The 26,476-nt window shown below is 44.4% G+C and overlaps 1 protein-coding gene across 1 annotated transcript in view; it reads left to right on the top strand.

Annotated features, from left to right (window-relative positions):
* LOC115319833 (venom metalloproteinase antarease-like TtrivMP_A) overlaps window positions 1-26,476 on the top strand; it is a 60,990-nt gene that overhangs the window by 7,945 nt on the left and 26,569 nt on the right. The window contains exons 3-7 of the mRNA XM_040209776.1: window positions 8,532-8,624; window positions 10,500-10,626; window positions 13,283-13,413; window positions 14,177-14,245; window positions 14,326-14,477. Coding sequence (XP_040065710.1) covers window positions 8,532-8,624; window positions 10,500-10,626; window positions 13,283-13,413; window positions 14,177-14,245; window positions 14,326-14,477 — 572 coding nt within the window. The remainder of the gene's footprint in view (window positions 1-8,531; window positions 8,625-10,499; window positions 10,627-13,282; window positions 13,414-14,176; window positions 14,246-14,325; window positions 14,478-26,476) is intronic.

Here is a 26,476-nt window from a genome sequence, read left to right as displayed (position 1 = left end):
GGCTAGTCAGCTAGATGACGCCCTTTTGCCAAAAAACACCTGCACAAAAACCATATACACTCTAAGAAAAAAGCGTGCCAACTAGCACCTTTTAGGGTTCTTTCGCTTGTCCAATGGGCGGCACCCTTAAAGGTGCAGAAAAGAACCCACAAAAAGGGTTCTTTCTAATGAACCCTATTTCGGGGTTCTTTTCGGATCGTTTATTGGTTCTTCTTAATGAACCCTATTTTTGGTTCTTTTCAGAACGCTTCTGGGTTCTATTTAACGAACCCTATTTAGGGGTTCTTCTAGGATCCTTTTTTGGTTCTTCCTAATCAACCCTATTTCGGGTTCTTTCCCGAACCCTTTTTGGTGCTCTTGATGAACCCCATTTCGGGTTCTTTCTAGAACCGTTTCTGGTGCTCTTAATGAACCCTATTTCAGGTTCTTTCCAGAACCGTTTCTGGTGCTCTAAATAAACCCTATTTCAGGGTTCTTTTCGTATCCTTTATTGGTTCTTCTTATTGAACCCCATTTGGGTTCTCTCCAGAACCCTTTTTCGTGCTCTTAATGAACCTTATTTCGAGGTTCTTTACGGTTCCTTCTTTGGTTTTTCTTCATGAACCCTATTTCATGTTTTATTTGGAACCCTCCTTGGTTCTTTTAATAAATCCCGAGTTCTTTAGATTATGTTGGCGTTATTTTAGTAAACCATATTTTGTACTTCTAACCCTCTCTTATGACAAATAAGTTTTTTTTACATTCCTAGTTAGTTTTAGTAAATCGTATTTCGTATTTCTTGCTTTACAAGGTGCATTTTTTTCTACCAACCAAAGTGTCTTTAGATTGTTCATTAATCGCTAGCACTGGGCCTTTTCGACAGATTGACAAACATCAGTCTGGCCAGAGTCAACACACTTCATTCCTGTACGTCATTAACTAGGTGACAGACAGAACAGTAAACATCATGTCCAATCATATACTTTATTGGAGTAGCAAAAATTGATTCTTCTGTTCGCAGTAAAAAAGCTAACAAAATTCGAAACAGTTTCAAGACGAGACGGATATCACTGCCAGCAATGTGCACACAGCTTCTACTGTCGTTCTGATGTCGCTCACTGTCAGGACACCGTCCAAAAAGTTGTCAAATTCATTTTCCTGGAGATGGATGAGTGGCATCAGTGTCCGGACTTCCTACAACAAGAAAGCAAGAATATGAACACATGTATTTTCCTCTGTATTATTATGCTGCGAGTTGCTCATTCGCCGCGCTTTCAGATCAATTATAATTGTATAGGTTTCACTAAGCATTTTATTTCTCGTTTAGCCTTAGGCTCTAAAACATACCCGCAGATATGATTTCCTTCAAAACATTTAGTGGGTCAATCAGTGCGATCTAGAGAGCGCGACCAGCGGATGACGAAGCGTCCCCTTCTAAGCTCCCTTCGCTACAACAATGTGTAAAAGCGAAAAATGGTACGCAGCATCAAGCGTTCCCTTTCCATCCAAGAAGTAGTAAAGGAAGAAGATCGGAAGTCAATGAATTACAATATATGTGCAGTACACACGTAAAACAATGCCCAACGTGCCACCGAATTTTCTCTGCTTTTAAAAATGCCCGTGCGTCCACTCGAGGGGCCGATCAATGCAATCTACGAAGAAAACTCGGCCAATGGAGAAGCTGAAAATATGATTGACTTAAAAATGAAGTCTGTAACGTGACACTGAGCATGAAGTCATACGTGAACCGCCATGCTCAGTGACATCTCTCGCTTCATTCATATGTCTAAACACGCTTTGGCCTTTTTATTCGCCGAGCTCTCTTCGTGGATTGGTGTGATTGGCTTCTCGAGTGTTCTGCGGGAAGTAGATGCACAGGAATTTTAAGCATGCTTCTAGAAACGTTGGTTCTACCCATATTTAATCCTTCTTGCCCTACAGTCAGTAACAGGTTAAGAAAAAATCTACAAGCTGGAGAGGAGGAAGCGGACAGAAGCTTGTAGGGGAGAGGAGAAACCTTCGCTCCATTTCAAGCGTCCATCGGCTTTCTTCTTTTAGATTTTTCTTAACCTGTCATTGACTTTAGTCGCTTATATTTTCTCTATATTATTTTTAGAAAATAAAGCAAGGATATGTTTTATATTACTAGCTCGTACATTGAAGATATAACCCTGACAAGTTTGCATTACCATCTGTGACAATGCACTATACTCGGGGGTGACTTGGGCAACTTTTTTGGCAATGTGTAGTCGAAGTTAAAAACGCCCGCGCATCTTAAGCAATCAAGGCTATGCACACGCACTCTTCACTTCAGAAACGCCACAGAAGTTGTTTCTGAGTATAAGTTAACCCTGTCTTAAACGAATGGCCCCGATAAGCGGTCATCAGTTCGTAATGATGTAGTAAGTTAACCCAGCATATTTATGGTGGACGAAGGTAAACCTCTGCGTCGTCGCAGTCTGAAACTTGTGCTAGATTACAAAAACACCAACTAAAGTATACCTTCAAGCAGCTCTTCGAGGTTCAGAGTGACGTTCTTTTCCTTTGAGGAGCACCTGTGTAGAAGCTGTAAATGCCTCAATCTTGGCTCCCATGTCCTCCGGATGTCTTTGCCGAACGGCAGTTTAACGTCTTGTAGTAACTGAAAAATAAACAACGAATGGGCAGTGTTGCTGGTTTACAAAAGTACATTTATGCGCTATGAATTTGTACACAATGATTCTCTACACACACACACACACACACACACACACACATATATATATATATATATATTAACTAAATGACCACTTACTGTCACTATAGTGGAGTAGGGCTTGGCGTCAATTAAAATAATTTCGATTTAAGTTTTCTTTTATATTGACTAGTTAATCAATTTATAGGTCGCGCTGATCTCGAGGAAAGATATTGTGTCCAGAAAAGGCCTAGAACAACCGATTTTTTCTTTGACAAGTTTTTACTACGTCTTATAGGCTTAGTACATAACAACTTGTCATTGTGCCTCATACAGAAGTAAGGCATGGCTAACATTTAAAATAAAATATATGTACATATTTGTACAATAACAAGTTCAAATATCAACTTGCCGTTGTGCTCATACACAAGAAAAGCATGGAAAACATTTAAAATAAAATATTTGTACGTTAAAACGGGTAGTAAGAAACTTTTGAAGTCCTGATGATCTGTAAAAATCTCGAAACTTTAAGACTAAATATAAAGAAGATAATATTGAGTTACCATTCCGGGAATCGTCATTGCCGGAAATTCCTCAAGGACTGTGAGGGCTCCAGCATCGCTGAGGATCCATTCTTGGCAAGACTGAAACGTCCGCATCATGCGGTCTTGTATCAAGTCGACGTTCAGGGGCGCTTTAGTTATCTCTTCGTTCATGAGCAAAACATGACGGCGAGCACTCACGGCGTCTTCACATTTGTGAGTATCAACGAATCCCTAAAACAAAAACAATTTGTTACGTTGATGCGCCGTTTACGCATGTAAGCTATTTACATAATAGTTGCAGCACTGAATATAGGACCAAATATAACAGTTATTTTTATCAAACATACATCCACATTTGTGCAAACACAAAATGCACAAAAAGTTCGCGCCTGTCGAGTTCCGCACAACACTCCGAGAGCCAATCGTTGCAACCTGCGAAGTCCTCTCAGCGAATGACGACGCGGAACATACGTTTAGACCAAGAAATGCAATCTGCGCTGTTACATTAAGCAAAGCAAGCGGGACGTTTTGCATTCCCTGATGTCGCAGACAGCACCTTTGGGTCTAACCAAATGTTCGGCATCCTCATTAGTTGAGCGGTGCCGTAAATTGCAGTGATTGGCTCTCAGAGTGCCATGTCCCTGGCCGGTCAAAAACAAAAACGTTTACAGCACCTATTCGCTCACGTTTATTGGGGCCATAAATACGGATACATTAGCTAATTAAAGCCCGGTAACATACGTTGTTACATTTACGAAGAGATATCATTGCTCATTTCATTCGCGCTGTAAATTCGAAGTTCTGTTCTTGAGATCTTTCTGGCGGAAAGCTTGAACTCAGCATTTTGTCATATTATATATAGTCAGTATTGTAGTAATGAAATCAATGTTCGCTTCAAAAACGTTTTTTTTCTTGTGTAGTTCAACATACAAGACTGTAAAATAATGTTTTTTTTTTTTTGCAACGTGCTTGTTTGGACAACTCCAAGTTAAAATAGCATAAAAACAAATTTCAAACGACAAGTAGCTTAATTAATAAGAAGCCGCCCCCTGTCCTACTTATTCTGCCTATGCATCAAACAATTTCCGGCCATTTTGAGCACTACTGTACTTATAGCAATTTTCAAGATAAATTATAAATATTGCCTGATCAGAAGAAGTTTTACCTTGAAATGATGAACAGGCCGATTGCAGTTCGTTTTCAAAAAGCCACCAGCAGACGTCTCCAATCGTCCATGTGCTCATGTCCGCTGACATGTTGCAAGTGATGGCTAAGAGCTTTCCTCTTCTAGAGCTTCAAACCCAAAGGGAGAGGAGGTCAAACATTGTTCCGATCCGCCACTCGTACGAGCGAGTGTGGCACTCCCTCGAGCAACGAAACTAGATCCTACCGAAGAAAGGGTAAAAGCACAGGCGAGCTGGTGAAGAACTTCCATCGTAAACCGGAGACACGGAAAAATAAAAAAACGGACAAAGCAACAACAACTAGATCCTGTTGTCTCCAGTGACCTTCAGCGACCCATTCCTGTTCACCGCTAAGCTGACAGCGCGGTGGAAGCTACGTGCTTGCCGGACCAATTAGTCGCCTGGTTTTTATCACCTGACACCTTTCTCTGCGGTTGTGATCACATGGTGCAAGGCAGAAGGTTCACTGGTCAAACGAGCATGACGTTCTCAACGAACTGTCAGCCTAGTGGTGAGCAGATTAGCCCCCGAAACGTCGCTTTTGAACACATTACGGCTTATGTTCTGGGGTGCCGTTGAGCTGACTGAACCATGGTTCGCTGGCGAAGATAATATGCAGATGTCATCGCTTTTCCGTCCTTGTCTGCCAGGAAACACGGCGATCACGTCACCAAGCATGTCCGTCAGCCGCCGGTAAAATTGTTGGCAGTTCACTCTCTTGCCAAAAATAAAAACAAAATAAACAAGAGCGAAATTCTCGATTCGGCGTGACACCTTCCGCCAACGGAAACAATCAACACACTGTGTTGAGCAACGCGTGTTGGCCTATTTGGTGGCTGAGCGACTTTTGTGCCGGCAGTACGACAACGCACCTAGATTCGATGATTCAGTGTCCGGTCAGTGACGTGTTTTTTATAGGAATTTATCAAAATAGAGGGCTTGGAAACAAGATTGAATGATAATCGAGCCTATTTTGGAACTCGAAGGAGAAGTGATAATAAATCAATCAGAGAGAGCGAATTGATGTCGCTGACAAAGAATTTTTCTTCCAATCGGAGCCACCTCCGAACCGTCGATTGCCATTTCTGAACAAATATTCGCTCAGTTAAGCGCCACGTCACGGAAATGCTGGGCGTGCAGGCGGCGCTTATCCCTTTTACACTAGAAATGGGAATCGAAAACATAGAACCAACCCAAAAACCGGAAAAATGGCCCCGGACAAAATTTTTCGAATAGAAAACTCGGACAAAATGGTTCAAATAAATTTTTTTCGTATTTTTTCTCGCTCCTTATTTTTATTAGCTTTAATTGGTACAATCCCAACATATAAAAAGATCAATATTCGTATAATGCAATACATTTTTTTGTGAAATAAACATTTCATTACACAAAGAAACTAGTTGTAAATGTGTGCTACGTTTGGCTTCACTCAAAACGTCTTCTTGTAGCTCTTTTCAACAGAGCTAGAAGAGGGAACTCCTTTAAAGTAAAACATCAAGTTCACAAAATGTAACTGTACGGCATCAATTTAAAGCTTCGAGCGGGAGATCGGAAAGAGTCGTATCAAACAGTAAAATAGATTGTTGGGCTAGTTGGTTGATCGGCATAATGAAAAAGAATGCAAAATAAACGATACAAAGTCGAAGAAAAACACGCACGAGACAGGTGCCTGCCCTGTGTGTGTGTTTCTCCAACATTGTCGCGTCTATATTGAGCTTCTTTTTTTTTATAGTCTCTACAAAAGTTGCATTATAAGAGCATTGAATGTACTTAACAGAACTTCAGAGTAGCACCTTATTAAAAGATGAGTGTCTAAAAATCACTTGGGACCATTCTCTCCGGGATTGCACTTGGGACCATTTTGTCCGGGGCCGTTTCGTCCAGGGCCATTTCGTCCGAGGCCATTTGTTCTGCATCCTATCATGCCATATTGCTCGCGAAAACTACGAGAACAGCAACGACCACGTTTCTGTGTTGTTTTTTCCTCATGCCATCCCATTCTCCTAACTCTTGGTGGGCGACCTCAAAGTAGCGAGCGGGGTTCAACGGCGGACGGAGCACTCATTTCTTACACTGCACATAAATTTGAACGCACAGCATATCGAAGTTTAGTTTTGCTTCACTCAAAACGCACTTATAGAATATGCCTATGGGATTATTTCGGGGTATCCTTCTAGACATAACTGCTCCTTGAAATCGAAAGACCACCATTTACAGACTGATTTATTTTTGAAGATAAAGATGACTGCAACACATCACTTGAACCTTCCGCGCAGCAGGATTTTTGATGCCCCTCGCGGATGGGTCCCAACTCTATTTGTGCGGCTCGACGCGTGCCGCGAAACAATCAGAGGCGCCGTTTTGGGAGACGGGTGGTGTCATGACTCATGACCACAAGCTAGGACAACTGCATTCTATACTAAAACAAAAAAACCAAAAAACGTTCCTCTGTTCTATTTTTTTTTTCATTCACACGCGCAGTTATACGTATATTGTTTAAACACGAAAGCAAGTTAAAAAATAGCTTTTGTTACAAAAAAAAACACGACGCCGCTTAATCACCGTATCACTCATTCATCGCAACATGCACTTTTTTGTGTGTGTTGCTCATTCATCGAAGTTTTGCACCTTTGAAAATTTGTATGCATTGTTTGGGGGTTGGGGGAAATAAACTACACAATCGATTTCCGGAGGTACAGATTTCTTCAAATAAACTTTAATTCAATGACCCGTTTGGTTTATACAAATGAGTACCTAAGAGTAGCTTTATACTAACATTTCTTACTAAATAAAACACGGCGAGCAGTTACGCTTGCAAACGAACGCCAGTGTTCAAACCGCTGAAGCAGGTGGCCCGGGAGTCAAAGGCATCGAAGCCTGTTTCATCTGTGGTCCGAGGCGAAGATTATCTCGGTGTGGTAAACAACACAATGCGACTTGGTAAATAACTACGACATTCCACCTCTCTAAGCTTTCAAGGACTTGACAGCTCGCACGGGCAGCTTTGTTTCCACAGAATGGCGCACCCAATTTCTCGCGTGCCCTCGCCTTTCGAGCCTGGTCATTGTGTCCCTCTATCCGGTAGAAGACTTAAGTGACCTCCTTTTTCCGAAGATCGCTTTATCTCTTTCCTGGCTGCAACAAGAACCCTTTTCGCTCTCTCCAGGCCGGAAACTAGCTCTGCATTTCTTTTTTTACTTTGCGAGGGGTGCTTTTGGTTGAGAAAGCACGCTTCTAAAGGATCTTCCCCGAAATCGGTTCTTGTTTAGCGAAAAGAACCCTTTTTTGCTCATTTGGCTCCTTTTTTTCTGAGAGTGTAGTGTAGCTCGTTTACGGCTTTTCTAAAACAAATGTCTACATAGAAAAAGATTTAAAAAAATCTTTTCCTAATGTGACACAACCGGATCCAACGCCGTAAAAGGAGCCAGGAAAGTCAACACCTATACTCCGTGTCACTAGTTACGTGCAGTACAGGCGAAGGCAGAGCCAAACGAGGGGAGAAAGGGCAAGCACTAGGAAAGCTGGGGACGTTCCTAGAGCTCTGCCTTTCGCCCATCACCCTCCATTGCCCTCTTCTTCCGTCCCGCCTTCCTAGTGCTCGCCCTTCCTCTCTTCGCCTCGCGTTGAGATTGCCTTCACTGCACACAACTAGTGACACGGAGTCTAAACATTTTTGCCGATTCTGCACTGAGCAGGTCACTTCTACCGTGTGAAATGTCAAGGAGTAGTTCTCGTTCTGTAAAATACGAGATTACAAAACTTTCCAATAAGCGTCGAGGGTGTTCGCAGACGACCAGGTTGGCGACTCTATTAACTTCAGGCGCCATGTCCCGGTAGGTGCAGCGAGCAGACGACGCACTCTGTGATCTGACTGCGCCTATCGGCGCTCTAACGACCTAGTGTGCTCTGACATCCTCCCCTCCCTCACGTCTTCGCCCTATAATCAAAACGCACACAAAACAAAAAAGACGAAAGCTACATGGCGGTGTGAATTTTTAAATTTGACTTTCTTCATCACTGTTAAATTTTTTATTTCCTTCCGAGGTATCTGTTTAATGATTGTCGCAGCTCTGGATCACCTCTATTCATTTTGCATCCTGTACAAGGCGAGCGTATCGCTCTGTTTGATTCATTGTTTGTTCTTGACAGATGGACGGAAGAAAACTTGAAGCAAACATGTTTCACGACAGAATTCGAATGGCGTCAGTCAAGGTAGAAGATAAGAACGGCGCAGTTGAAGTGGTAAGCAGCATTCTCCACTCCCCCGCGTTGTGTTTAAAAGTGAGCGAGCAAAAATAATGTACCCTTCATTAGAAAGACGCGGCTGAAGTTGTAATTTTGTTACAGTGTTTCAAAAGAAAACATCGTAGCAAAAACATTACCTATGGTATAATGTTTTTGCAGATGGCGTGCAGCTGCCGAAACAACTGCACGCAGATGGCGTGCAGTTGTTTCGGCAGGTCATTTCAATCACTGGCTGTACTTTGCTGCAGGACGATCTTCGTGCAGTGTTAGAAGGGTACAGTCCTAAAATCTTTTCTTAAATCCCGCAAAACAAAAGTCATGTCGCTGTCGAGAAAGCGCAACAATTTATCCGATGTATATTTTCTGGAAAATGAAAGTATCTATCGGACCACGCGGACGCGAGACCTAAGTGTTCTTGTGGACGACCACCTTTTTTTTCTCTCTCATGTAAAGTCCATTATAAGCAAGTCATTACGTACGCTGGGAATAATGTCTCGCTTAACTAGAGAATTTATCCCTCATCACTGTCTTTTGAGTATATACAGTAGCCATGTGTGTTCGAAACTAGGATTTGCATCTGTCGTGTGGAACTCCATGTTTATAACAGCAGGTGAAAGTATATAGACCATGTTCAAAAGCGATTTGTGCGCATCACTCACGAGAGATATTTTAGAAAAGAGTGTTTTTGGGAAAATAATTCGATTTTAGTAAAATTAGCATTCTGCAGCTTATGTAAAAGGTCTGTTCCGGCTGTTCAGTTCGGCTAATTCGTGATGTAATTGACAGCCCTACTCTCCTCACCTCTGTTCACTTTCGCATTCCACTTAGAACAATGTCTAGAAATCATTTTACCCAGACAGCATTCGAAACACATCACCGGTTTCGCGTATCCAACATGTTTTACTGACGTCTATATTTTTAGTATAAACGTATCTTTTGGAGAACGATCATTTTGATGCATGGGTTTTAATTGGCATATATACATGCTTGTGTACTTGCATAGTTTTACAGAACTCTTTATTGTGTGTGTATTTTAAGTGCCTGTGCTCGACCCAGTAGGTTTTCGAACTGTTGGTTAGCACAAGGTGAAATAAACACTGATTGATTGGTTTTGATTGATTGTATAGTTGAAACCAAAATTTATAACGTGGCAAGCACATTAAGGTGCGTAAACTAACTTTAGTCGGGTCAATTTCGACCAGTAATTCAGAACGAACGTGGACGTTACATCTAGCTACAGTGGCTGTAATCTAGCCTTGTTAATCCGCCGAGATTATAAAGTAGCCATGAGTGACCTCTCCCAAAAACCGCAGCGGAACGGCTTCTCTACGGAGTTTAATAAAAATAAATTCTGTTTTTTTTTTTTTTTTTTTTTAGAGCGTGGTATTGAATATTGTTGTAGATGAGATAAGCAGAAGACAAAACAAGATTACCGTAGACTTTCTTATATATTGTGTTGTGTCTAATCCAAAAACAGAAAGCTTTCCCGGTTCGTATTTATTCAAAAATCAATAATTTTTTTATTTTTTTTATTGGTGATTTTTGGGTATTGTTTTGGACGGACGCTAAGAACGGTAATTATCGGTTTAAAAGATAACTGAAAATATCTCGAATGGAGGCGCTTTTAAAAAGCAGTTCTAGCTTTAGAGACAAAATCTTCCTGATTTTTTTTTTTTTTTTTGGTTTTAGCTATTTTTTGTGTTTTTCAGACCAGCAAATTTTTGTCGATGTTTTCGGTTACAACAAAAGCGTGTACGGCCCTACGGCCTAGTCATGTCTCTTGGATATTGTGATCAGTGTAAGACCCAACAGTTATTTTTTTTTTTTTTTTGTTAACCGTTCACGCACTGTACACTTTTTTTTTTTTTCCAGAGAGGAATCTTAAGCAACAGACTAAGAATCACGCCTCTGCACATCAGTGCTCGATCAAATGACGGGCTTATTCCGCATAAGATATATCAGGTTGATCAGCGTGCCGAAGATGCCAATTCATTCAAAGGTATAATTTCTATAATAACACGTCTGTGCTCTATGTTGTTTTGGTGGTCGAAGGAAACTATCGAAGAAATAGTTGCAAAATGTAACAACTTGTATTTGTTGATTCTGAGAGTGGCCTGTTTTTTCGCAAATGGCGTCGCACCTCGCACATTCATTTGCTGCTTGAAACTGCTGTTAGATTGTTAGCTATACTTGTATTTTAGAGGCAGAATCATTAAGTCTTAACGCCTTACGTGTCATCAATCACTCGAAATAATTTTTGCATTGACCCATACGCTTCAGGATGGTGTCGAATACACCCGAAAATATTTGAACGCGGAAAAATATATCCACCGCAATCAACGCGTTTTAAGTTGTATTTTCCCAGCAAGGGGTCTTCCTTCAGCCATTGAGATGCTTTATATGGCGAAGAGCTTCAGAGAATTGTGATGTTACATTTCTGAAAAATTTAATATTGTTAATTATGAAACATACTTTATCAGAAGAGAAAAACAACTGAGTCCTGAAGTGGCAGGGATATGGTGAGCAAGAACGGGGGTGAGACCATCGCACGAGTGAGAACAGTCATGAGCTGCCCCACGAAAAGTAATGGCTCAACCAGCTGAAGAAGTTCGCCAGCTCGCCCGAGTCCGAATTTCAGAGAAACACTGCGTCGACGCCACCCGGTACAACCTTCGTCGGATTGACGTTCGCTTCAAGCCCGGAGACAGTGTGTGGGTCTGGACCCCGATACGACAACGCGGTCTAAGCATGAAACTTTCGAAGCACTACTTCGGACCCTACAAAGTGCTTCGCCGACTCGGGGATCTGAACTACGAGGTGAAGCCCGACGGAACACGAGCTTCATCACGCCACACTCCACGACCGGAAGTCGTCCACTTCGTGCGCTTCAAGCCGTACTACAATCGATAGGACCGTGAACTGCGTTTTTGTACTACGCTCTTCTATATAGGACTGTGTTTTACAAGCTCCGTAGTTTGCCATAATTTTTGTTTATTTTTCGGCTCCATTCCCCGCCAAGTTTCATCGAGGCGATGCTCTTTCTAAAGGGGGGAGTAATGCCACGCACGCCGTCGAGAGAGCTCGTGCGTTGCGGAATGGTTACTGTGCTTAGCTGTTGCGCAGAGGATTCAGGTCCAATTCCAGGGAGCGGAATGTTCTTTCATTTTTTCTATCTACTGGGCGTTCTCGCAAGTTCGAGAACCTCCTCGTCGAATCGGGTTAGGAATTTTCTACGCGCCGAACGTTCCACGCCGAACGTTCCAGAAACCCACGCGGGTACTAAGATGCTCCGCGTGGCGATCCGGAGTCGGTATCGCCCCAGCGTTCGATCCTGCTGTTAAGCCGACTTCGGCGCCCGCGACGCTCTGTTGTTATCTAGATTCCTTTTTGTTTTGGGCACAAGTTCGCCTAATTAAACGTTTAGTTTGTGTCAGTTTTCACCACCTCATCATTTGTCATTCACAAAGTAGTTTATTCAATGGTGTTTGTTGATGCGCAGCAAAGTTCTTGTTGAAACCATTCCTTTAAACTTACCGAATTAAAAAGATAATTACTCGAAAGAAATTCATAAGCTAATTGTAGTACGCATGATTATTTTCCCAGATAGGCCCTTTGTCAAAGCCCAATACGACTTTTTCTTCTTCTTTTTTTTTTTTTTTTTTGGGGGGGGGGGGGGGGGAGGGGGGATGTGTACTTTTTTTAGGAACAGCCTCTGTATTTCTCTGAATGTCAAGCATTGATAATTATGTAAAATAAACTGGCGCGAGAATATAGAATGCTTTCCCGGATTCAAAAGAAAGACAACCAACAGGTACCCGTGTCGTAAGAGGAGACAACTTTATGATGATACTCAATTAGTTTGGAATCACAAGATGACCACTTCTAAAACCATGTTGATAGAGGTTCAAAAAGTTATTCAGGTTCACCTGATTCATTAAACTGTTATAAAATTTGTGCCCCATAAATGTTTAATACGCACTAAGGAGAGTAGTCCTGACCTGTATTCCTAAAGCCGCCTTATGCACATGTATAACGTCCACAGTCTTCCATTCACTGGGGAGTTTGCCGCACCATAAAGCTTTTTCAGAGGGCATACAAAAAAAAAAAAAAAGAATAACCAGATGAAGAAACATTCTATCAGCAAGTGAAGGAAATTTTCTATTCCACTTTATAGAGACCGTAAATTATAACATATGACTCCTTATTTTTGTTATATATTTGCCTACTTCGTTTATCGAGAACTCAGTTTTTTAACAAATAACTGATTTTTTCCGTTTTTTCGGTGCTGCCAACTTAAGTTTATACAATGGCGAAAGGGGCAGATGAGGCATTAGGCCTGAAACCGCTCCCTACCGCTTTAAGGAGCAAACAATCACCGCTCCTGCCCTTTTAGTTCAGCCTAGCAGGAAGACGCCCTTCACTCTCTCCTTGCAATAATTCTTCTCAATAAAGCAACTTTGAACGGTCGAGCAAGATGTAGCGTGTGTGACCAAGAAATCAGCAAAAGCACTGTAAATAAAACTTTTTTTTTTTTTTTTTTGACAGCTTGCTTTCGCATTTCGAGGATGATCCGATTGAGTCCTCGGTCGCGTTGAATTTCATGTCATGCTTTACCTCTTACTATACCTTCACTCTTGTGATGTTTCTTGTTGCAGCTGACCTAATGAAAAAGGACAGTGAAAGCGTTTTTGAAGCGGAACTAAACATTGTGGTCGATTCTTATTACTGGTCCCACTTCAAAGGCAAAAGCGAACTAATAGAGTATTTGGCAATATGTATGCAGTTGGTAAGATATTTTTCAGAGCATCAATAATTCCTCTTTCAATAGCTTCAAACGGATAATTAGGGTGAAATAATTGTCATACTAAAACATTAAGTAGTTCGGATTTGTTTTTATTTTGGGCCTGTACGTCAAACGTTTCAGTGAAATTGCAATAAATATATGCTACTCACTGGTTTAAAACGCGCGAAATAAAGGTCGTTTTATGTTTCTGTACTTCGCCAAAGAGGGAATAACTTCTGTCAGTCATAATTCAAACTTGTCAGACATGGTTTCTTTTCAAACAGAAAAACATAATCATGTCGTTTATCAACTAAGAATTCCTTCTGTGTCTGTTGCTTCGACTAAAACCTTTTTTTGTTTTTTGCACTAGCTACCAATCGGTCGTCTGCATTCTTAGTCTTTTCATAAAAAAATAATGTGTAGTTTAGGTACCAAGCAATGTTATAAATATGTTTTTCAAAGATAAATAAAAAGTGAGACTGTTCTAGCAATGATCTTTTTTAATTAATTGTTTTTGCGGCATTAGTTTAGAGTACCGCATATGAATTCTAAAAAGTAATGTTGACTTATGTTTGAAAAGACAATTTTTGAAGAAGAGCAAGTTTAGAATTAAAGTAGGGTGGCATACTTTCTGACTACGTGCTGGTATTTCGCGAAATGTTATTGTTTTCTTTTTACCTGACTTCGGCAAAAATGCGTAGGGCATGGTTTCATCTTTGTTAAAATTATCATTTTTAACTTTTCCAACATATTTCTAACTTTGCAGGTAAACATTCGCTATGAAGACACGAAAGATCCCATGGTCCAGTTTCTGCTGACTGCTGTTGAACAAGACGTGCGTGTTTGCCTACTGGATATCTGATCTCGTTTATTAGAGCCATTGAATTAACTGACTTGATTGATATTGGTTTGCAGGCGGCTTCGGTTTTCTACACAATTGACGGCAAGGACGTGGACTGTTCGAGCTGCCCTTCAAAACTTTACGTTGACGCAGATGGCACGCTGCAACAAGCTAAATCGATTTATGGGCACAACAAAGAGCATGATATTACCGTCCTTGTCACATCGTAAGTGCAAGCTATTACTACCGCATCCTCCCGTAGCCTAGCACCCCGAAACTCAAAACGGAAAACGAAAAAAGAAACACGTAATTTTAAGAAATTTATAGAAATCGGGATTTTACGAATCAACTGCTAACTGCGGCCAACAACAGCTTATTTTAAGGCAATGCACACACCTCAAGCTTCCACTACCCAGGTAGCACACCATGTCGGCCGATACTGGGATTACGTCGGCCAGTACCGGGAGCTGTACGGCGGATCCCGGCCAGGGACGCCGGTGAGAAACCGACGCCGGCCGATATCGGGGACTCGTTGTCTAAACTGGCCAGCACCAGCCGGAAAGTTCCCGATACCGGCCGACATCGTTTTCTTGCTGTAGTCACCGGCCAGTCTAGCCATGGAGTTTCCGGTGACTGGCCGACATCGTTTTCTTGCTGTAGTCACCGGCCAGTTTAGCCATGGAGTTTCCGGTGACTGGCCGATATCGTTTTCTTGCTGTAGTCACTGGCCAGCCTAGCCATGGAGTTTCCGCTGACTGGCCGACATCGTTTTCTTTCTGTTATCACCGGCCAGTTCAGCCACTGAGTTTTCGGTGACTGGCCGACATCGTTTTTTCGCTGCTTTCACAGGCCATTCGAGCCATGCAAGTTTTGATATGTAACCGACATGGCTTTTTCGCTGATATGGAAACTATATGATGGTTACAAATGACCGTTAGGTTGGGCATGTCTTCAATATGCTAAAAGGTGACACCTAATATTATCCTTGGCCTAGTATTAACGCCGCGTCATCCTTAAACCAGTTAACAAAGGCTTATTTCAGTTTTGTTAAAAAAGACGGGATCGAATATGGCTGTGGAATGAAAATTTAATTTGGTTTACATCTATTAATTGTTTAGAGAGCAGCTCTTAGGCGCCCGTTTCCGGCTTGAGCGGCGTCGCCGTCACAGTCGCCGTCGGCGTAACCGCGCGTTGCATTATCGGAAACGTTTCATAATGACGGCGTGTGTGACGTCACGAGGGTCCCGTGCGTTGCATTATGGGAAGCGTCCCATGATGTAACGCGCGGTCGGCGACGGCGACGCCAACATCGCCGTCGGCGTAACCGCGCGTTGGGTTATGGGAAACGTCCCATAATGCAACGCGCCGTCTCATTTGTGACCCGCGCATTGCATTATGGGAAGCGTCTCATGATCCAACGCGGGCCGGCGACGCCAACGTCGCCGTCGGCGTAACTACGCGTTGAGTCATGGGAAACGTCCTATAATGCAATGTGCAGTCGCATTCGTGACCCGCGCATTGCATTATGGGACGTTTCCTATAATGACGTCACAATTGACGTCACGTGTGACGTCACAAGGGTCCCGCACGTTGCATTATGAAAAAAGTCCAATGATGCAACGCGCGGGTCACTCGTGACCTGCGCGTTGCATCGTGGCGGCGAAACTTGCTTTCGATGAGTTGAGCATTTTTGCTGCGACACTGGGCTTCCGTAAAAATTTCCACATGTTCTCAACGACAAGTCTCAGGGCTTACACAGGGTTTTAAAGAGCTTCTTCGACGAATGACTACGAACGAGTAGAAAACGTGTCTTCAGCATGTTGCCGCCAGCCTCCGCAACGCTCCAAAAACGCGATTTTTCAACATGCAAAATCGCCGATCGGTGGCTTCACTCTGGCGCTGCAGCTGCAGCGACCAAGCGGGGATGCGCGATCCAGCCCTTCGCCCAGGCAGATGCCGAGCGCTCCGCGCAAGCGGTCGTTGAGCGATCGGCCTCAGAAAGCGATCCACCCAGTTGCACGCGCTGCCACCGCTTTCATAGCGTCTGCCCTCGCTTTTGAACTGTTGCGGTTCCCATTGCTATCTTGCTGAAAGCATGAAGTTCTGATCGGAACTTCATGCTTTGACAAAAATGTTGATTGTTACTACTTTATTAACAGTGACCCCGACGTTGAGGCAGTATTTATTTTTCCTTACAGTTATATAAACCCGATGAAGAGAACTACAAGTACTTTTATACGAGCCGCAGGATGCAATAGACCCTTTGCAAAAATCCCAAAAGCCCGCGCGCGCCGCGCTTCAAATAATGGGAGTCCTCGGTACGCCCCTCCTCCGGCTTCCACGTGGCATACGCGAGCAGGCACAGGTTACCACGGCAACAGAGCAGCCGAGTTAGGCCGCTGGTTGGGCGAGCGACGATCCGACGGCTGCAACTTTCTCATCCCTCTCCTTCGTACCGGTTCTGTCGTCAGCTGCACCAACGCTTTGTCGAACCTGGTCGAAACTTGCCATGGTTGCGCTGCAAACTAGATGGATTTGGTGACACTTCAATACGTGAAGGCAAGTTCCGACGAATAACGTATTGGAATGAGTTCACCTGTCGCGATGCCTTTACGCTGCCACAGATACGGTACGCCGGCAACGACGTACGACTCGGCGGGATGGCTGCAACGGCTGCTGGCGGTAGCTGCCGGGACGCGCGCGCAGTCGCGGAGGCGCAACGAGAAAGCGCGTGCGCGTGATCTGTACCGACGGTTCCCAAAATTTCCTGCCGTCGTGGCGCTGTACGTTTTGCAAAGGGTCTATTAAAGGGAAGCTACGGAGCTTCTTGGAAAAAATGAGTTAGAAGTGAATTCTAGTGTATTTTTACCCCATGAACCCGAATACCGAAACCATTTGCCGCGTAGGTATTGTTAAACGCGAGAAAAACGCGAAAGACAGTCGCTGTCCGTGACGTCATCGACGGCTCTTTTGGCTGCCCAAGGCTAGGGGGGCGGGGCTTCAGCCCTATTTTGAAATTGCTCTTGTGGCTCTCCGGCGCGTCGCATTGAAATATAATTTTGATATCTGTTATCCTAAAGGCCAAATGAACGCAATTCAAGCGTTTTTTCTCAAATGTAGAAGTGCCCCATCTTCCCTTTAAGCTATACCAAACACGTATGCCGTAAAGCGACCGTCATCTCCGAAGGCGAGTTCCATCTGAGGGGAATTTGTCGTATTGTCTTCTAGCAAACGACATACCTAGCTCTTCATCCGAATAGGTGCGCACAACGTCTTCGACGTAACGCCATATCTTGGGCCTCTTCGCTGGCAAGGCGAATGAGTCGGCAAAGACGAGGACGAGTGACGACGAGGCAGCCGAGATCGGCTGCCTCGTCGTCACTCGAGCTGGACCTAAGCTGGTATCTTCGTCGCTGTCGCTGATTTCGCTGCTACTGCGTTTTCTTAGACCTCCTGAAATTAACTGCAGCGATGTCAGCGCCGCAGTATGCTCGAGCCAGTCGGTCATGACAAGAGGAACGAAAGCAAGCACAGCAAGAGAGCCCACCCAGCAATCGAAACAAAAAAACAGCGAAACTCCTTCATTCCCCCGCGGCAACGTTGATAACGAAACTGAAATGTTGCGAGTGACTACAGATCGTACTCCCCCGAAAAAGGCTGCGCGGAGAACTACTCCGGGTCCGAGTGGTCTGTCCGAGGAAGACACAGTTCAGGCGGCACATTCGTTTCTTACATCTTTCTGCATGATCACAATCGAAACATCACGTGCACCCTATATTCAACCAGAAAGGGTCACTACATTTAACTCTTACGCGCTTATTAAAACCAGATCTGCTTCTCGCTACCACTGCTAGGGGATTCTATGGACTACTTCCATAAACCCCTGCGTGCAACACGGCGCACGTTGCTCTTTGGAAAGTAGTTGGCCAGGGAGGAGAGTGGCATGGTTTCGGTTTCGATCGGCAGCGTGGACTATTAATGGCCGTGATCTCACGTTTTTTGGTCACGAGAGCATCATTTTTGGTCTCTAAACTAACCTAAATGGCCAGACCTCGAATCTATAGCACAAGCCCGAGACGTATAGCTTGTCTTCACACATGCTTGTTGCATTTTTGTACACTATCGAGCCTTTCTGTTTGCGTTTCGAGATATATGTGAACGAGCCAGTGCTGGAAATCTCGACGCTGCGTAGCTCGGGTATCTTGCTTGTGCACGAGTCAACAAGCTGTAACGACCAATAAGTTTGCATACATCAAACTCGCACCTTTACAGCTGGTCAGGAAGTTTGTCCATAGACTAAATATTATTTTTTGCAACTACTCTTTTTCTTAATACGCCTAAGTACGTGAGGTAAAACTTGGAGGCGCATTGAAAAGCTCAATTTGAACACACATCTTATCTCTTATCTGTACTGACCCGCAGCACTGCACGAAGCTAAGTCCCCACCCGTTTGGATTCCACTAATATTCAACATCGCGTACGCACATAAAATTTTTCTGCAATCATATAGGCACATTCCCACACACAAAGTCGAGCAATTGTGTGAAGAATGTCGCACCTTTCGCCGGAAGTGCGTCGGACGGGCGTGAACCTCTATGCGGTGTGCCAAAGGAACGAAATTATTCAAAGCGCATTTGACGGTTGCTAATGGCCGTAATATTTATATGTTTGCTTTCTTCCTGGCTGAGTATGCCGAGATAATTTCAAACACACCGTTCAGACACAGATCTTGGGCGTCAGTAAAAGCTCGTCCAAAAAGGCTTAGCGAAGAGTAGACGACGCTTGTTAGAGCCTCTGTCGTAGCTAGCCGACCTCAGCGTTTGCGAAAACTTAATTTCCTATCAGCGTAAAATTTGAGTGAGCGATATATGATGACACGAGGAAGACATCATAGTAATTTGTGTGCAAGGAAATTGCCCCAGTTTTCGTTTTGTTTCGTTCGAGAATGAATGTATTGTACATTCGTGAAAAGTCAGATAATCGAAAACTCAAGCGGCGCATTCGGTCACGGCGTGATAGCATGAAAGGAAGCTGCTCAATCGAAACCGAAACTGAGTGGCCAACTAGTTCCCAGAGGGCACTTCGTCGAAGCGTCGTGTATTTCTTCGTGCCCCCATTTTTTTTTTTTGTTTTTTTTTTTTTTATATAGAGGAGCACAGTAGCACAATTATATATTTGCGACTTCGTGTTTAGACTAGAACAGACCTCATCCAGCATCGAGCCAGCTGTTGATAGACTTTGCTAGAAAGCCGATCCAGCATCCAATCCAAAGCCGGACAAGGTGAGCAAACCAAGCAAACTCTCTGTAATAAGCAAACACAAATGGCGAGCGGGACGTTGGCGTGGTTCGCGGCATGGTTCAGGTACGGTGGCTCCAGGGTTGAAAAATTGTATGTGACCGTGGTGGCGAGTGAAAGCGCTGCATGCAAATCTATGCGAGGCAGAAGTCGCTCGAAGTTACCGCCTGTGCTTTGATTTTGATGTTCGTGTTCTGTCGGTTTCGTCGTATGTAGGCCTAGTGAACCAACTTCCGCTCAACAACGCTTGCTGGTGGTTGACTCGACGGTGTTGACGGCCTTTCGCCGTATCCCAACGATCGTTTCGTCGGCATGTCCCGCGAGACAGAGTAGCCGTCAAGTAAGAGAAAGTACGAGCAGCAGGAAAGGGATGCGGCCGCGTATTATTTCGTAGTGGCGAGCGGCGGCACTTTTCTGTTTACGTTCGCGCACGTTTTTGCATCGGCTTCTGCCCGTTCGTAGTGTAGATGCCCTTTGCCTTTCGTTGCATCGCGCTGTTTCCACGCTTCGAGCGCACCTTCGGGGCTCTATGGACGAGTGTCGCGCCGCTAGCCCAGCGAGACGGCGATCGGTCGGCGTTGCCTCCGTGTGTTGTTGTAAGCGTTGAAGTAAAATTAAGGGGGGGGGGGGGGGGGGGGGGGGGAATAGAGTCGCTCGCTCGCTCGAGCGAGCGAGCGAGCGAGTGAGTGAGTGAGTGAGTGGGGGGGGGGGGGGAGGGAGGGAGGGAGGGAGGGAGGGAGGAAGGAAGGAGGAGGAGGAGGAGGAGGGGAGGGGAGGGGAGGGGAGGAGTTAGCACTGGTGGCTGGCACCGCGCGGTGTCCGGTGATCAAGGCGGTCTCCTGGGGCGACCGCGCCGTGTTGGTGGAGGCATGCTAGCTCGCCGAGACGCTGCTGGCGGGGCGTCCGTTTGTGCCGTCCGCGAGACGCTTGTCCGTTATTTTATTTATCCTTGCATCAGGTTTTAGATTATGACGGTAACCTTGCATTGTTTGCCATACTTCGCAAAGTCGTAACAATTTTTCTGCAGGCGACTCCTAGAGCCGCTCGTCAAATTTTGCGGCACGCAATACAACTTCTTTTTTTTTTTTTCGACACAACATTTTTTTTGCATTATAACTTAGCGGTATATCGAAACTTTCTGCTCGTAGCGCAATCGCACCAATGCTGAAAAATTCCGCACGTACTGGCTAACCGTCATCATCGTAAGCTCGGCTCGTTTTTCCGAGTTCACATCAAACAAAACTAGGTTCCATCTATGAAAATATGGTGTACCGTTAAATACCGGGCAAGCGCGCACTCAAACTTTGGAAATAATCGCAAAAAAATGGGGGATGGGTGCTTGTCCGGTCGTCAATTTTACATATAAATGTACTGTGCGTATTTCCTCAGATCTCACAAATTTGGTAATGGGCGCTTAATGTGGAATGGTCGGATGAACGGTATTCTACGGCATGTCCAGGCAGTTAGCGGCATCCTACGCCTTGGTAAGCACAATTGCGCGTTGTGAAGTCCACCACCGGCATGGCACAGGGCCCCGTCCTTACCTAGCGTGTCGTCTTATGCAAGGAATGTATACTTCGTTCGCCCCTAAGCTGAAACTAGAATCTCCGCCTTCAGTGCGAGCTTGCTGGCTTCTGCAGTGCTTAGGTTTTGCGTGCCTGCATGATCGCACTTGTGTTAGCAAGGGCAGAAAGCTTGCGTTGAAGGCGGAGCTTCTAGTCTCAGCTTAAAAATGAACGGAGTATAGTCGAAACGCCATTGCCATTGCTTGAAAAACTGGATGTAAATAAGCTATTTGCACGAAACCTCGGTATCACGAAACCGTTGCAAGTAAAAAGCTACAAAGCATGGTGTAAACAGACCTTTACGCGAAATGAGCACCGTTTTTCTCTTTCACTGCTACTTTTATTACTTGGCGTTACCGGAATGCGACGCCGTCGTGTTTCATTGTGGCCGTGCATGGGGATATAGCCATGGAGTTATTATAATGTATGCTAAAGGTTGCGAAGACCTGACAGTGTGAAGTAACTTGAAAGAACATCATGTCTGACCACACCTTTTATTCTAGTGAGGGGGAGTACTGTTCATCGAAGAGAATGACGAAATAACGGTGGCGCCCGTCCCTCTGTTGTGGTTCGACGTGAGTATGAAACAACGGCGTGAGGCCAAGCAAAATGTTTGGGGCGGACATCTTGTCTCGTGTGCGAGCGGGCCGAGCACCAGACCCTGACTGGCCTTCGTTCAGAGCATCAAGTTTGCAGAAATGCAGTAAGTATTATTTTGTACTGTTCCTTTTCACCTAAAGTCCTGATAATTTGCTAGCACACGTTTTTGATCTGCCCTCTGTTAGCATGCTTGACCAGATTAGCTTGCGTGCAGTTGCTCAATTTAGTTAGCTCCATAATATTCATAGTGACACATGCACAATTACAGTAGTGACCGAGTCCTTCAATACGCTACTGGTCACAAATCTTTCTCGTAATGCTGTGCAGTGATGTGATTGCTGCGCCAATTGCGCAAAAATGCGCCAAGGGGCTAACCCTGCTACATCCTGCTACATTTCACCGAAATATGGGTAATCTGCGCCAAGCCTGCGCCAAAGGACCAATTTTGGTCGCCTTTCAAAACCGAAACTAAACTGAGCACCATAATTGAGCATGCGTGAGCGAGGTGGCGCAAGCGACCGCCCGACAGAAAGTATGCTGCATCAATCGTCCATCCGGTCTCGCATGGTTTTTCCCGCCGTTCCTCATTTCGCGCTCTCGTGGGTCTCGTCTCGCATCCTCTCGAAAATATTTTAACGATAGATGCAAGCGTATATGGACGCCCCGACGCTAGCTTGCCGGGTACCAGCCATGCCGTCATGCTGTAAAATGTAACCACGTTTTTGCGCATTGGGAAGTTACTTGTGATCTGAAGCACTCGCTTCTGAAAGAAACGGCCGTGACAAAACTATTTTTGGTCCCTGCCTACCAGTCACCGTGGTTATGACGTCTGGTGTTCCCGTCCACACATTGCTGCAGATATGGCGCTTTCTAAAAGGAAACGTAAAGACCGCTGCAGGGTAATCAGCAATCCTGTCCTTGATTGAATTAAACGCCACTTCAAAAATCCCTCTAGCTCAAAGGCTGTTGTGTCGAAGTACTGTTTATCAAGGTTTATTTCGGTGGGAGTTCTTTTGAGAGGGACCCCGGCACGTGAAACGTCTGTCGCAAAAGAAAGTTTAAAACAAGTTAGCTAAAGCAAAAAAAAAAAAGGCAGTGTATGCACGCAGAACGCGCACAGCGCGCTTGTTTATCTTAAGTTCAGTTGTTGCACAAAGCGCTCCAAGAACTTTTTGACCCTGACTCGCGATGTCTTGCATTGATGCGCTCAGGGTCTTTTTTTCTTTTTAATTAGCTTTATTGTCCTTGTTTTGTTTGCGCTTTATAACCTTTTAAATTAGGTTGTGCCTCGCATACTGGCCTGGCAAGCACACGCCGCTGGACTGTTTTTCTTTTTTTTTATGCTGGATTGTTACATTTTGCATACAATTTTGGGGACCAGATGGCGACGGAGCGAAGTGGCGGAGTTTCGGTTTCGATCGAATAGCCGTCTTCGCTCGCATAACGAAGCGCGTGCAACTGCAAGCTGCCGAAGTTGCCCTCACGTGCATGCGAACATGATTGCACGACAGAGGTACCAGCCGGGGCGCTTGCAGTCCATTGTTTTACATTTGCTTGCTTCTGACGAAAATCTGGCTTGTCGGGAACCAGTAAAACGGTGGGAGACGTTTTGGAATTGCTCGGCAACGCCTACACCACTGTACACTTGTGGGCTGACTCAACGTCTTTTTGGAGACATTCAAAGTGGACATTCATTACTTGCCGAAAGCTAAGCGAGGCTTGCAGCAGCCTTGCAGAAAGTTTCAACAAGCAAAAGGAAAAGCACCCACCAGTCGTACTGCACCTTTTTCATGCGTACAGTTTCGTATTCCATTGCAGTAGTTACGTGTTTCATCAGTTGGATACTGCTTTAATTTATTATATTATATAACTAGTGAAGTTTATGCTTTCATATTTACTGCTAAGCTGGTCATTTTCAAATAAATTTATTATGTGCAATTTGGTTCTTATTTATCTATAGCGGGTACATATATATGTGTCATTTAACTGAAGCATTGCAAAATATGTTGTGTCATTGGCATTTCAGTTAACAACTTGAAAGGCTCCCAGGTCGTCTAACTTGGCCATAATTTGTTTATTGTGGCGAGCAAAGTGCCCTTCCTTTGTCCAGCACTTAAGACAAATATTTTTTTTTATTTTTATAAAAAAATCTGCTCCAAAAGCCACGTTTTGCTGCTCGGAAACACTGTTTTGGCTGCTCCTAAAGCCACTTTTGCTGCTCCAAAACACTGTTTTGGCTGCTCCAAAGGCCACTTTTGCTGCTCCAAAACACTGTTTTGGCTGCTCCAAGAGGTGCTCCAAAACGGCTTAGGCCAATCACATCACTGCTGTGGGAAAGCATTGCATGCTGCGAAGAACGGCCGTGGTGCTGTCCTACTCTGGAGAGGTTCGACGGACAGCGTAGAAGCTTGTTTTTAGGTGCAGCAAGTTCGCTTCGGCGCCGTGCTGTGCAGCTTCTGTTTGTATCTTGAAATGTTGTACTTATGGCCCGATTTTGGTGTTTTGTGAGATTGAGATCTCGGCAGGCTTGTACTGAGGGAGCTGACCTTTCTTTAACAGACACGTCGCCTGCTAACGTGAGTAAAGAGGGAGGGCTTGTCTGCCCTAGAGTGTCATTTGCTGCGGGAAACAAGACGCCGTTGCGTCGCCTGCTACCAGAACCGAAGAAAGGTGGATCATCTGTTACACGCTGTATACTGCAAGTGAAACGATAGAAAAAAAGTTGCATTGGGAACTTCTGCTATTTAACAAGGGGCGCAATTGATGACCTGTGCTTTACTTGGAAGTGCCAATTCATTCTAAAGCGTCATATGCCTAGGTGCGATGTATCATGTGACCACAGAGCAGCCGCTTGCAGCCAATTTCGTTTTCTATACCAGGGCAAGTGTTCTTAACGGGATTCTCTCCCATTCTTAGACGGTTGATAGTTAAAAAAAAAAGGCCGTCCTGAAAGCCCAGAAAATGGCAGTTCCAACAAGGGTACAGGCACCAAGCTATGCCTAATAGGCACGGACCTATATATCAGATTTTTAAACTGGTGCTTATCGCAGCCAAGCGCAGCGCGTCTCGCGTGCGTCGCCGACGAATCAGTATTTTTATTTCTTTTGATTGTCAAAAAACATCATAAAACTTTGTGGGAGCATTCATTTTGACCATACAAGCCAAAACTGACGTTCTGAAAATTGGGGCCGTGTCTCCTTTTCAGAAAGTTTATTTGATTAACACATTTTTTTATTACATTTATGAATATTGCATACAAATTATAATGTCTCTTAAATTTTTACAAAAATTTGAAACACTCACTGTGTCTGGCAACCGTTCCAAAGCTACCCAAACCATCCGAAACACCTGAAGGTTCAAGCGTTCTTCTGAAACTTCCCGAAACCCAAGTTTCTGAAAAAGTTTCTTCGCATCATCAGTGCATAATGTTGATCAGCAAAATGGATAATGCTTTCTTATGCCTTGGTTATCTTGCAGCCTTCGATGCTCAGCTGCTTAGGCCGTGATAGACCTGCACATCCAGAATGGGCACCTACAGCAGCAGAACAGGGAACTGCAAGTCTGTTGGGCAGGTGCTCGGGCATGTGGTGTCTTTCAAGCACCAGGGAGAGCAGGCGAGGCCTGGGGAACAGGTGGCGCCCCAGGAACTGGCCAGGCCTGAACCACCCGAGCTGTTCCTGATGCCTCTCCGCAACATGGAACAGCTTAGTGCTGCAGAAGCGCAGCTGAAGAACTTCACCAATAGGACACTGCCGGTATTTATGTGTCCTCTTTTTCACAATATTGACGGGTATAAGGCTGCGATTCTTACTTTGTGGTTTAACTTGGGTTATCTGAAGATTTATGCAAATGGGGTTGGAATGTGGACTGAAGCCTTTTACCGTAATATTTCAAATGGATGCCCACCCAAACTATGTTTTAAACACGGTCAGTGGCAAATTAAAAATGAGTAAGTTGCCGTCCCTTCATTACGGGCCTTCTGTTATTTATAACAGCAGAGTGCATGCACAGCCAATGCACATCGGAAGGCTATTTATTGTAAGGGGTACCCTTAAACTGAACCCTGCGACAGAATTGTGTCAAGGTGACGCAACGCCAGTTGCACGTTTTGCAAGTCAGCTTTAGTAGCCTGCGTAAAGTTTTTGCAATTGTTAAACTGCGTTTCATAGAGGCTACTGAAGGGAGAAATGATGGACGGTGGCCACCAAAAACTAAATATTTGTGCATCTTTACATTTTCGAACAGTTCTTTCCACCCGAAGGTCGTGTAGACAAGAGGCCTTCATGTGCATCCTCATTGAACGGCATTTTAAGTCTTTTTCAACTGCCGCTTCTTGAAATATTTTTAAGTAAAACATTTCACTACGGGGGAAGTAAAATCGCCCAACACATTTGCCTTTGGGTGCTTACAATGTGTCGGCCTGCAAATAATCATAAATCATGCTGATTTGCTGCGACACTTCTGCCCGTTTTATCCTTAGAAGTTAAATTCCGCACCTGCAACAACTCTCGCCGTGAGTATGTGTGTGGAGCACGCACAAACCTGCCTGCGTGCTTTTTGTGTTTAATGCTTGCTTAACAGAAGGATGGAGATGCTGTAGTATATTATGGGCTTCTTTTGGTTTTGTTGCTGTTCTCACTTGAGGCTATAGTCAAGAGATCTAAATATTTAGGGCGATAAATTCATTTGCGCTTTCGGCATCTGCTACAGAAGTAAAGGTACATGCTTGAAAATAACTTTTAGCCTGGTCTAAAATCGCTTTT

The sequence above is a fragment of the Ixodes scapularis genome, unplaced genomic scaffold (genome assembly GCF_016920785.2).
Source record: "Ixodes scapularis isolate PalLabHiFi unplaced genomic scaffold, ASM1692078v2 PGA_scaffold4__175_contigs__length_147842914, whole genome shotgun sequence".
Lineage (NCBI taxonomy): Eukaryota > Metazoa > Arthropoda > Arachnida > Ixodida > Ixodidae > Ixodes > Ixodes scapularis.
This window is presented reverse-complemented; position numbering and strand designations above follow the sequence as displayed.